Genomic DNA, 12,295 nt, shown 5'->3' with positions numbered 1-12,295 from the left:
ACTGACCTTACAGTCTAGTGCTTATCCTACAGCACCACACCAGGACTCCATATGTTGTTGTTAAGTGCCATTGAGTTGGTTGTGACTCCATAACCGTGGGGTTGTTGTTGTTAAGTATCGTGGATACTGACCCTGCACAGGGTTTCCGAGGCTGTAAATCTTTATGGGAGCAGAAAGATTCATCTTTCTCCCATGGAACGGCTGGTAGTTTCGAACTGCCCGATTTGTAACCACTACTCTACCAGAGTTCCTTTCTCCATGGGGTAAGTGAGATTAAAGTTTTTCAGAAGCAGACTGCCACATCTTTCTCCCAAAGATTGGCTGGCGTCCTAGAACAATGACCGTTTTGATTAGCAGCCCAACACTTAACCCATTGCACCACCAGGGTCCCTTGAAGCTGTGTATCACAACCATCGTTGCCATGGAGTTGATTTCTATTTGTAGTGACCCTATAGGACCCTATAGATGAGACTGCAGATCTTTACAGAACAGCCAACCTCATCTTTCTCACCCAGAGAGGTTATGGGTTTGAACCAGCGACCTCATGGTTAGCAGCCTAAATTTGCATGAGTAGCAAATCCCTGTAGGTGGGTGGGTAGCTGAGAGGCTCTGGAGGACTTTCTTCTTCCTGCCACCTTGATTCAGTCTCCCCTTCTTTTTTTTGCCCGTACATCTAGTTTTTCAATGATAAGTACAAATCTCTGTAACCACCTGATTTTCAGAAGGGCTGTAAGTGAAGCTGTGGAAATTATGAGAGATTTTAGCTGTGAAATGTGTTATTAGCATAGAAGAGGATTTAAAATTCCTTACAGTAGTATTTGGTAGTGGTGAACTTCTACCAAAGTTCTAATCAACACTGTTCTTTTCACCTAAAGACAGCTCTTCCTGTTCTCAAAGATAGTGTCTGCTGCACCAAGAACAGAGACAGCAACCTGCATGGACTTTTATCATCAGATACCTGGGAGGTGGCCGTGCTGCGTGGACACACGGGGATATAGGAAGGGGCTTCAAAAAGTCCCTGAGGGATGATGGAATGAAAATATAATGGAATTTTTCCAGGAGTTTTTTGAAGCCCCCTGGTATAGGAAGGTCCCTACTCCCTACAGCACACAGATCCTCATTGTCAGCACTGCAACTGACATAAGAAATACACCAAGCACATGGACAGAAATGTACATAGTCCACACAGACCTGGGGATTGTGAGGCAGAGAATGAATAGGCATGAAGACATATAAGAGGAAAATATTTTTTCACCAACTGGAAGGGGGTTGTGAAATACTCAAATTTCATTTGAACAGAAATAAATTAGATGAAGGAAGGTTAGGAGAGGGAGGTGGCACTAGTCAAAAGGAGGCAAAATTAATTTGTAAAATACAAACAGCCCTTGTTGTTTGAAAGGAGAAATCTGGGGAACTGGAATGAGTTTCCTATTTACTCTGGTAAATTCATGAATGATAATCAATGGAATGGGGGTGGGGGAGTACTGATGGAGCTCTGTGGGTTTCAGCAGTTCAAGCTCATCAGCTGCTTCTTGGAAGCCCTGTACAGGGTTGCTATAGGCTGGAGCCAGCTGGAGACACAACGACAATGACAACAACAATCAATCAATGGGGGAAAAGGTGATCTGGACCAAGGAGCTGGACTTCAGGTAGGACCTGGCACACAGTAACCAAACCCACACAAGTCCACTGCCATGCAGTCAGTTTGCAAAACACAAACTAGTGACCCTGGAGGACAGAACCGAACTGTTCCCTAGGGTTTCTGTGGCTGTAAATCTTGATAGGAGCAGATTGCCTCATTTTTCCCCGGTGGAGTGGCTGGTGGGTTCAAATTGCTGACCTTTTGGCTAGCAGCCCAATGAGTTCCACTACACCACCAGAGCTCCTTGGACTCACAATAGATGACCCAATAAATGCTGTTGAACACATTCAAGGCAACACGCAGAAGCCAGGCTTACAGCCAAGGGTGCATTACAGACATGAACTATATTAAAAGCAGAAGGGGAAACTACTAGCTACCAAATCCTGTGATTGTGTGGTATGAATCTAGCCTTTAAGGTGAGAACTTCTTGGTGTACCTGTGTTAGCAAACCTATAGGAAGAAATACTACTGCGGAAGATAAAAAGGAAGATTTTGCTCATTTTCCAGGCATGGTTTTTGGCAGTAGACATCCCCAATGCAGGGACTTTGGGGGAGCTCAGGAAGAACCCCAGAGCTCAGTTCCCCGCCTGCAAAGCGGGGTGGTTCCCCAGGCCTTCCACCCCACTTCTGTGTGAGTGTGTGTGTATGTGTTAGAACCAAACAAGACAATCCACCAAACTCACTGCCACCCAGTCAATTCGGACTTCGGTGATCAGTTGGGGGTTCAGACCGAACTTCCGGCTACACACCGCAACACCAGGCTCCTAAGTAGACAGGAGGGTAAAATCAAAACCAGTTGGTGTGGAGTAGATTCCCGATGATGGTGACCCCGTATTGTCACAGTAGAACTGTGCTCCACAGGGCTGCATGGCTGTGATCTTTCAGCAGTAGAACATTTTGTGAGTCGCTTCTGGGTGGGCTCGCACCTCCAACCTTTCAGTTAATAGCTTCCAGCTTAACTGCATGCTTACCCAGGGACTTCATGGTGGTAGAGAGATGGATGGGAAGACGGAAGAAAGGGAGGGAAGAAAGAAAGACGGAGCGGAGACACGGAAGGACAGAAGGAAGGAAGAGGACGGAGAAGGCGGGAAGGAAGGAAGGAAGGAAGGAAAGAGGGAAAGGATGGAGGGAGAGAAGGAGGCAAGCAGGAAGAAGTTCCGGGAGACACAGCGCGCACAGTGCGCGCCAAGAGTTGGGCCGGGTGTTGACAAGCATGCGAACTCCAGGAACAGGTCTCAGTTCAGATCCAAGATTCCGAGGGGAGTGTCAGGGCTTGGGTCTACGGTACAGAGGATTCTAGAGGGAATAGAGGGAGACTTGGAGGCGCAGGCCAGCAGGGAACGACGCGCAACCAGCGCTCGGGCCACCGCCCTCCAAGGTCCTTCACCGACCTCCGGGCTTTGGTTATTATATGAGATTGGAGGGAGGCCACGGACCTGGAGTAGATGACGGCATTTACAGACTCAGGCCCCTCCCGAGGCCCGGCTGGCTGTGATTCTAACTCCAGGGAGTTGTCCTCACCGCCATCTCGGTCGGGAGACTGGCGCACATTGGCGTGGGCTTGGAGCTTCCAGCGTCCGCGTGCACAGTCCGTTTGGCCAGGTTGGTATGCACAGTCCACTTCGAGGTTCACAAGTCCAATCCCCGGAGGGTCGCCACCTAAGGGCCTGACTCAGAGGAGGGGTTGGGGTGTGGGGAGCAGAGGTGACCCGACGGGGGAGGGGGCGAAGGAGGGAGGGGGGACTCATTCCTTTTCTTCGCTTCCAAGTTGGAAGACCCGCCTCTGCTGGTAACAACGACATCACCTCCAAACATTCCGAGGAGCATCTCCTCCGCGCATCCCAGCACACTTACTGGCCCCTCCGCGCCAGGTCAGGTCCCAGCGTCTCCAAAGAGGAGCTCATTGAATTCTCATGAAGATTCCATTGTACGGATGCGGGAACTAGGGGTTCAGAACTCTGTCCAAAACCCTGAACAGTCTGGGAGGGTCGGAATTCAAATCCAGCAAGGCTAGACTCTGAGACCAGTGCTCATCTCTACGCGCGGCACAATTCTTCACTGGGACGGAGTCGAGCTTTATACAAAACCGAACACTCTAGCCAGGCCCTGGATGGGTGGAGTCTCCACCACTAGCAGCTCGCGTCTCTTCCTGTCCTCTTGTCAGCCCTGGAACCCTCCTAGACTACTTGGGATTCCTCGCCAGCGCGCGCGATGTTGCAGATCCGAGTCTTGGAGAAAGTATCAGTTGCAGCGGGAGGGCCCGGAAACCTCGGTGACTCCTGAGGACTCGAGGCACTAGAGCTGCTGGACAGTCCCCACCCCTTCACCTACTGGGTCGGCAGAACACCCTCCACTCCTCCTTATTGTAAGATGGGGACACTCCGTCTCTGGAGTTTATTTATGAGGAATGTGTTGCAAAACTAGGAAGCGCTCCCCGAAGCTCAGTGGCTGTACGAGGAGGCTTTAAAACGTTCGTGGACATTGCCTATTATCTTTTAATTGCATTTTCCATGAACTTTTAGAAGTCCCCTCATATAAACAAGAGTCAGAACAGCGGCGACAATGTGAGGTCTTGGGGACGGACGCGCCAATGTGATGTGGTTCTGAGCTGCTTCCAAAAAATAATATGAATCATCAAACACCATAGTTAATATTTATGGCTATAAACTTGTAGTATTCATAGCTAAGGAGCTCTGGTAGCGTAGTGGTTACGAATCGGGCTGTGAACCTCAGGGTCAACAGTTCGAAACTCCCAGCTGTTCCAGGGGAGAAAAAGGAGACGTTCTGCTCCCGTAAAGATTTACAGCCTCGGAAACCCTGTACAGGGTCACTATGAGTCTGAACCGACGCCACAGCACAACAACAACTCATAGCTAATGCAGCAATGATGGTGAGAATGGCTTAGGACCTGGCATCGGATAATTCCTAACAACATTTGTGTAGAGTTGACTATTTTCTACAGTCTAAAGCAAATCATTTTACACAAACGAGTGAGCTTGGAAAAGTTAGTGGAAAAGTTCCATAATCTTTTTGTTCCAGTCCCTCATGAAGCCCTCTTGTACTCTCTGGTTTAAATTTCACAGCAACTCTCTGGGTATAGTATTCCACCTTGTTGTTGTTAAGTGCTGTCGAGTCGATTCCAACCCATAGCGACCCTGTAAAGGGTTTCCAAGGAGCCGCTGATGAGCTTGAACCACTGACCTTGCAGTTCAAACGACTGTGCAGTCTGAGGCATTAACCCACAGCGCCACATCAGGGCTCCATTTCCACCTTTTGGATGAGGAAATTGAGACACAGAGTGACTGAATAGTTTTTATCAGAACCATGAATCAATATTTGAGGGACCTGGGCTCTGACCCCAGCTCTGTCAGACTCCAGAGCCCAGCCCTGCGCCGCCGAGAGACTGCAGCGTCAGAAGCGCCTCACTGAGGAGAAAACACTCTTCTCTGAGTTTTATTTAATTTTTCTTCAGAAGGACTTTATGACTTGCTGTCTTGGGACAGAGAAACACCTTCGGGCTCTTTGCAAAAGAAAATAAAAGTAGAGAGCCCTGGGAGCAAATCAAGGAATCCTAGTGGCACAGTGGGTTAAACACTGGACTGCTAACTGAAACTTAGGTGGTTCAAACCCACCAACTGCTCCGGGAGGACGATGTGACAGTTATCATAGATTTACAGCCCTGAAAACCTTATGAGGCAGTTCTACTCTGCCCTGTCACTATGAGACGCCTACAGAGGGTTTGGTTTTGAGGGGAGAGTTGATGGCCTGGGGTCAGCTCTTGGGAGATCCAGGCATGTGTACAACCCTACTGAGACCAGCAGGCCAGCAGAGAGGGGACGGGAGGAAATCCGGGTGGTCCAGGGGGTTGGAAGTCCACTAGTACTGTGTGGGTCCTCTTTGTACCAAACCCAAGAGACTTTTGGCCTTCGGGGGATGTGAGAGTAAACTCATCCAGACAAACTCTTTCCTAAGGAAACGGCTTCGCCCTCCTGAGACTGCCACTCTAAAGAAAGTAGAGGCCCGGCCCAGCGGTGCGGTTCCAGGTCTGTGCCTTAGAGTGGCTGATCTTGGCACTGCACCCCTTCAGCACTCACCTGGGGGCACTCCAAACCCCCACATTTCCAGAATATAGTAAGAAATTAATAAACTCATCTTGAAATGTGACTCTTTAAAAAGAAAAGAAAATCCACTCACCATGCCTGGCTTCAGCTGCCACAACCCCAAGTCCTACTTCCGTGTGTTTATTTAATGGGTTAATTTCCTAGGCTAGTAGGACCGAATTGGAAAAGCTGGTTTAAATCTTAAAAATCCTCACGCCATTGGTAAGGATGAAATAAAACAAGTGGGATTCGTTGTCATCGTTTTCCACATCATCCGTATTTATTAAGGGTTTTCCACAAACATCATCTGAACACAAGGTCCAGACCTTGGAACTGGGAAGCCATCTGGAGACTCCACACCAGTTCCTAAAGAACACTTAGATACTTTTCTAAAACTTTAAATAAAACCACCTGTTTCCCAAACTTTCCAACCACAGACACTGCCTGGAAATTTCATTTAAATTTCTAAAAATTTCTGAAGATGTCAGAATCCCCAAGTCATGTGAATATCCATTTCCAGGAGTGCCCTACATTTGGCTCTGTTTGCCAGGCTGAGACCAGAACCTAAATCACACCTGGAAGAGAGAGCTCCAAATATCTTCATCCTCAGGGGCCCACTTTTCATCCCCAAGTCCCTTGCCTTGGGCCCCCTCTCTATCCAGCCTCCTCAGGACCAACAGTGGCCTGCAGTGTTCAGCCATCTCTGTAGGATTTAATCTTCTTCAGAGGAAAGGGGTTCAGGTTGAAAGAGGCTGGTTAGTGAGATGTGAGGCTAGGTTCAAAGAATTTTTAAATTAAAGAAGCAAAAGGAGAAGAGACGGATAAAGAAAATAGAAAACATGGCGTTGATTTCACTGGATCTTTGAAACCACAGCTGTTTTCTTTTCAATTAATTTTAAAACTAAAATGGAATAATACCGAGTAGGGATGGTTGTTTCCGGCGTCTGGCGGTTCCAACGTGTACTTTCTATGGTGGGCTTCTCTAAATCGTTTCCAGCTGGGGTTCGGGGTTGCTGAGAGCTGCAGGCAGCGGGGGAGACTTGTCCAACAACACTATCCCCAGAAACGACCCGCGGATATTTCTGAAAACACGTCTCCTGCCCGCAGGTCGGCCGGCATTGCCCACAGCGCTCCGCATGGAACGCGTCCCTGGGGGCGCAGGTTGTCCCCTCCCGTTTGGGGGCGGTCGTCCACACTGGGGTCCTAGGCCCGCTCACCCCTCGTCCGCGGGAGGTCAAGACCACCCGGCAGGGGCTCCTGTTGCGTCTCATCGGGGTTCCTGCGGGCGCCGGGGTGCAATGCTCGCGGGCTGCGACGACGTGTTGAGGCCAGGTGGCAGGCGGCCCTCTCGGGAGACGGCGGGGACGGCGGGCGGCACAGTACCCCCGGTGGGAGGGGGCAGCGCCAGCAGCTCGTCGCCTGAGGTCACCGCGCAGTCCTGCTCGGGCTCCGCGCCCCCGCCACTCCCAGTCGCCCCTCCGCCGCGTTTCTTGTCCTCCTCCTTTTTCCACTTCATGCGGCGATTCTGGAACCAGATTTTGATGTGTCTCTCGGTCAAGTTCAGCATGACAGCCAGCTCCACCCGGCGCGGCCGAGAGATGTACTTGTTGAATAGAAACTCCTTCTCCAGCTCCAGCAGCTGCGCGCGCGTGTAGGCCGTGCGTGTCCGCTTGTTCTCCTCCGGTTCCGTCGTGTAAGCGCCGCCTGCGGGCGACACAGCGCGTGAGAGTGGCCTTGGGCCCCCGGCCGCTCCTGCCCAACCCCTCCGGATGCAGCCCGACCCTTCAGCGCCGCCGTGCTCTAGGAGCCCCGGCCCATCCCAGCTCCAGGCCTCCCAGCCCCGACGCGCGCAGCGAGGCCCCAGTGTGGGACGGGTCTCCCCCAGGCCGCCTGCCTGCAGTCCTGCCCCCGGAAGAGGCGCTTCTACGGGAGGCCACAGCTGCCCTGGCCGTTTCCGTGAGCCGGCCACTGGCCCTCAGCGAGTCGCTTTTGAATGAATCCGCACAATTCGTGGGCTTGGTGTCGGTTGAAATGCGTACAGTCTGACCTCTAAAACCACTCCTGTATATAAAGGCATTTTATAGGTTGCTACCTTGCTCCTAAGGAGCTCTGGTAGCGTAGTGGTTACGAATCGGGCTGCCAACATCAAGGTTAGCAGTTCGAAACTACCAGCGGTTCCACGGGAGAAAGATGAGGCTTTCTGCCCCCGTAAGGATTTACAGCCTCGGAAACCCTGTACAGGGTCGCTATGAGTCGGAACCGACTGCACGACACATAACAACACCACCACCTTGCTCCTGGTGTGGCGCTTTAGAATAAGCACTGGACTACTGACACAAGGTTGGGGGTTCAAACCCACCAGCCAATCCTTGGATACCCGATACAGGGTCGACCATGAGTTGGAACTGACTTGAAGGAGCTTAACATCAACAAGTGGTTCAAAGGAGTCTTGGTGGCACTGTAGGGTAAGCACTGGACTGCTAATGGAAACATTTCCACGGAAGAAAGATGAGGCTGTTTGCTCTGATAAAGATTTAGTCTCAAAACCTTATATATTGTCACTATGAGCCAGAATAGATCCAACGGCAGTGGGTTGACAGAACAGAACTGCCCCATAGGGTTTTGAGTGGGTTCAAACCACCAACCTTTCATACAGTTAGCAGCTGAATACTGAACCATTGGGCCTCAGGCCTTCTTTATGTTGTTGTTGTTAAGTGCTGTCGAGTCGGTTCCGACCCATAGCGACCCTGTACAGGGTTTCCGAGGGTGTAAATCTTTACGGGAGTAGAAAGCCTCATCTTTCTCCCCGGGCTTCTTTATAAAGGGCAACAAATGACCTTCATACCAGCGTTTTCAAGAAATACGTTTCTCACAATGTATCACAGTAAGAATACATTTTAAATCAATACCATATAAAACCAACACAAAAACTTACAAAAACGAACTTTGACCAAAATGAGGCTAATTTTCCCATTGTTTAGCTCTTTCTTTTTTTAAAAAACATATTGCTGGTCTCAACTCTAAGTAGATTTCACAACCCACAAAAGGGTAAAATGGGAAGCTCGAAAATCCTTACTAAGAAGTTATCAACATATTGTTATAACTGGCTATTATGTTTCTCTCTCTCTCTGGTTATATTGCTGGAATCATCCTCAGTTAGACAGTCAGTAAATCACATTTTCTATCATTGTTTTTTTAACCTTAGCTGATCCCTGTCCCCAGGGAGAAGGGGCTGCAGCTCCCGGCTCTAGGTCTTATTTCTGCCCAACTAGATCAAGGTGGGTGCCCTTGGTCTAACCCGCAGACAGACACCAGAAGGAGGCTTGGGGGTCACCACTGTGGAGTCAGGAGCCAGAGTGGTGATAAAGACACATGCTGCTTCCATGGCTCCAACACTGGTCCCCATTCCAAGCCCGTGTATGGAGGAAGTTACGACCCTGTCTAGCCAGGAGACTGGCGCTCTACACTTGGGGCGCTGGGCAGGCTGGTGTCTGTGTTTCCCAAGATCCCAGTCTTTTCCGTTCTGTGCGCCAGGACTTGGGACGCTGAGGACACTGCCGAAGAAAGTTCCACCCGACCTCTTGGAAGAGGCCTGAAGGCCGCCTGTCTGGAGGTGAGACTGGGATAGTTTTTGTGACTGCGGTCAATGTCTGGAAAGGACCCCCAAGCGCTGGAAATGGGAGCATGAATATGGACCTGGTTTTTCAGGCCTAGAGGAGGGCCAAGACTGACTCAGGCCCCCCGGGTCTGAAAGAGAAGTGATAAGGCACTTTCAAAAGGTCCTCCACTGTTGTTAAAGTTACCCACAACCTCCTCTGAGCTCCGAAGGCCCGGAGGCTGCTCTGGCCCACTCCCCGAAGGAACCTGAGCCAGGATGGCGGTGGTGTTCCAGCCGACTGAAACGGGAGACAGCTGGCCACGGGTTGAGGTTTCCAGAAGTCTCTATCAGTATTAATAGTATACATAATTATAATCGCAGTATCGGGAGGTCTTTTGGCCCCTTTGCTTTGCCCAGGGTGTGAAACTTCACTGAGCATAGGCAGTTTGGCTGACCCTGACCCTTGTAGTTCCACTGCTTGTAAAGGTTTCTGGAGGACAAGGGGGGTCCGGGAGGCTGTCTGTGGGCCGCTCTCAGGACCGAGGAAGCCGGGTGGAGGAGGGTGTCAGTGGGTCACAGACTAAAAGGTCTCAAACCTCTCAGTCTGAGCTCACCTTTCCGGGGACCCTTCCACAACACACACACACACACAACACGCACACACACACACACACACACACACACACACACACACACACACACAGCAGCCCCTGAGCGGGCTGCGGGCTTCCTTCGGGTTTTACTTCCTGGCTCCTGGGTTTGCCAGATTCCAAACTGCTCCAGAAGAGAAAGGCACCCCCTTAGGGGGCAGCAGGGAAGTCACCCCCTCAGATAGACTCTTCCGGGCTTGTCTTCTTTGCCCTTTTCCGGATGAAACTCAGGACCCCGCAGACAGCTTGGAGGCTGGGGACACGCAGCCGCGAGCCTGGGGAAGTCACCCAGCCATGTGCCCCGCCCGCCAGGGGGTTAGGGGACATGAGGACATGAAGGTGGGATTCGCCCGGCGGCCCCAGCCACCTGAGACCCGCCGCCGTCTGGTAGGTACTAGACCTCCGGAGGCAGCGCCGTAGGCAGGCTGGGCCTAGAGCTAACCGCCCCCGGAGCCAGCGCAACAGCCAGGGCTCCCAGGTCTGGGGGGCGCCCTCTGTAGCCACCTTCCCGGCCGGCCCCTGACTGTGGGTTGGAAGGAACCCACGAATTCCACTGTTTGCAGTGCAGGTGTGACCACAAAAGCTGAGGCGCGGAAGCGATAACATTGTGTGGCCGCGCCGACACTGGTCGCCGGCTCAAGCGCAAAAGACCAGCGCGGCGCGGGCACTGGGGCCTCCGGAGTGGAGAGAGGCGGGGGACCGCCGGCGCTCCCTGCTCACCCGGCTCTCAGATGCCGCTTGATCACCATACCCAGCTCCACAGCCGAGTGCTGGTCTTCGGCTTTGCCCCCACCCTGAGAAAGGACGCTGGGCACCAAACTTTCTACCCAACTTGTTTGCAGTTTACCGGGCGATCCTGAAACGGCCTGCTGGTCCCCCCAGCGCCATGGCGCGCGGGCTCCAGGAACTCTGGCTGGTTTGGGGCAAAGGGCCCGCTCCGCTGCCTTGACCACATTTAGGGAGCCCCCGGGGCTGGGGCATCCCAGCTCGAGGTCCTAGCGCTGAGCTGCCGGGGCCGCCTCTCGGGGCCAGTGCCTGGCGCTTCGGCCTCTGCGGTGGAGCTGGGCTGAGTGTTCACGCCAGGAAGGATTTGCTCTAGGCGGACAACACAACGGGTTCGGAAACGCTGGCCGGGTGGTGGTCTCTAATGCCCGGGCATACTCAGGGCGGAGATGGGGAAAGGGAGTGGGCCCGAGCGAGAGTGGCGGTCGGAGCCGCCGTGTGAATTGGCGGGAAGCGGCCTTACCTGACCACTGGCCTTTCCACGCGTGCGCTTTGGTGGACTTCATCCACGGGAAAGGCAGCTGGCTGCGCCCGGGTTCCTCCTCGAAGGGCCCGGCGGGCGGCTGAGTCAGCGCCAGCGGCGCGGGGAGGTGGTGGTGGAGGAGTGCTGCAGCCGGGGCGTCGGCCAGCGGGGGCACCTCGAACGGGGAGATGTCTGGGGGGCTGCCCTGCTCCAGCGCGCCCAGGGCGGCGGCGAAGGGCGGTGGCGGCGGCGGGGGCTGGCGGCCCATGTACAGGCAGGCGGGCGGGCTGGCGCGACACTCAGGCGTTGGGCAGCGCTGAAACACACACGCGTCCTTGTAGAGCTGTGGGACCGCGTAGTAAGGCTCCTCGCCGTTCATGGCTGCGGCCGAGCGGGGGACCAGAGAAATAGAGCCGGGGACTCGGCACTGTGCCGCGCTCCCGCTCCGGCGCCACCCTGCTGGCTTTGACAGCTCGGGCCCGGCTCTTGGGGGGGAACCCACGGCCTGGCCGCCGCGCCATAGGCTCCGCCGTGCCCCACGTGGCGTCGTCAGGAGCCACCATTGGCCTGCGGACGGCCTTAAGAAGCGACGCCCTAGGACCTAGGAGCACCTGCATTTGTTGCCATTTTCTCCCTCAGCTGAGTTAGCGCGTGTGCGCAGCTGGCAGCGCGCTCCCGAGCGGGAAGCCAGAGAAAGTGGTAGGACGTGTACGTAGTTCTGTAGAGACAACCTACTGTAAGCGGTTCTAGTTTCTTGGTATGTTTAATAATGTTGTGGTTGTTGGGTGCCACCAAATTGGTTCTAACACATAGCGACCCTGTGAGAGGGTAGAACTTCCCATTCGGATTCCCTAGGCGGTCATCTTTACGGGAGCAGTTCTCCAGGTCTTGTCTTCCGCGGAACTGCCAAGTGGGTCCCCACTCCGAACTTTCGGTTAGCAGTTGAGCACTTAACTATTGAGATTTGATAATATTAGTTCATTAATATGATTTATAAGTATACATAGGTTGAGATTGTAGCTTGAACCTTTTTTATTATTATTTTAACTATTGGGGGCT

The 12,295-nt window shown here is 52.9% G+C and overlaps 1 protein-coding gene across 1 annotated transcript; it reads right to left on the bottom strand.

Annotated features, from left to right (window-relative positions):
• Nucleotides 1–7,009: 7,009 nt before the first annotated feature.
• Nucleotides 7,010–11,615, bottom strand: PDX1 (pancreatic and duodenal homeobox 1). The gene is made up of 2 exons (XM_006831937.1): nt 11,237–11,615; nt 7,010–7,446 (listed from the first exon to the last, which is right to left on the bottom strand). Exons 1-2 carry the CDS (start codon nt 11,613–11,615, stop codon nt 7,010–7,012), a joined length of 816 nt encoding a protein of 271 aa, XP_006832000.1.
• Nucleotides 11,616–12,295: the final 680 nt, after the last annotated feature.

The sequence above is a fragment of the Chrysochloris asiatica genome, unplaced genomic scaffold (assembly GCF_000296735.1).
Source record: "Chrysochloris asiatica unplaced genomic scaffold, ChrAsi1.0 scaffold00005, whole genome shotgun sequence".
Taxonomy (NCBI): Eukaryota; Metazoa; Chordata; class Mammalia; order Afrosoricida; family Chrysochloridae; genus Chrysochloris; species Chrysochloris asiatica.
This window is presented reverse-complemented; position numbering and strand designations above follow the sequence as displayed.

Coding starts and splice junctions, on each gene's coding strand:
- PDX1 (XM_006831937.1), bottom strand. CDS start 11,615: ATGAACGGCGAGGAGCCTTACTACGCGGTCCCACAGCTCTACAAGGAC. Junction 7,447..11,236: donor GTGGAAAGGCCAGTGGTCAG/GTAAGGCCGCTT, acceptor TGTCGCCCGCAG/GCGGCGCTTACACGACGGAA.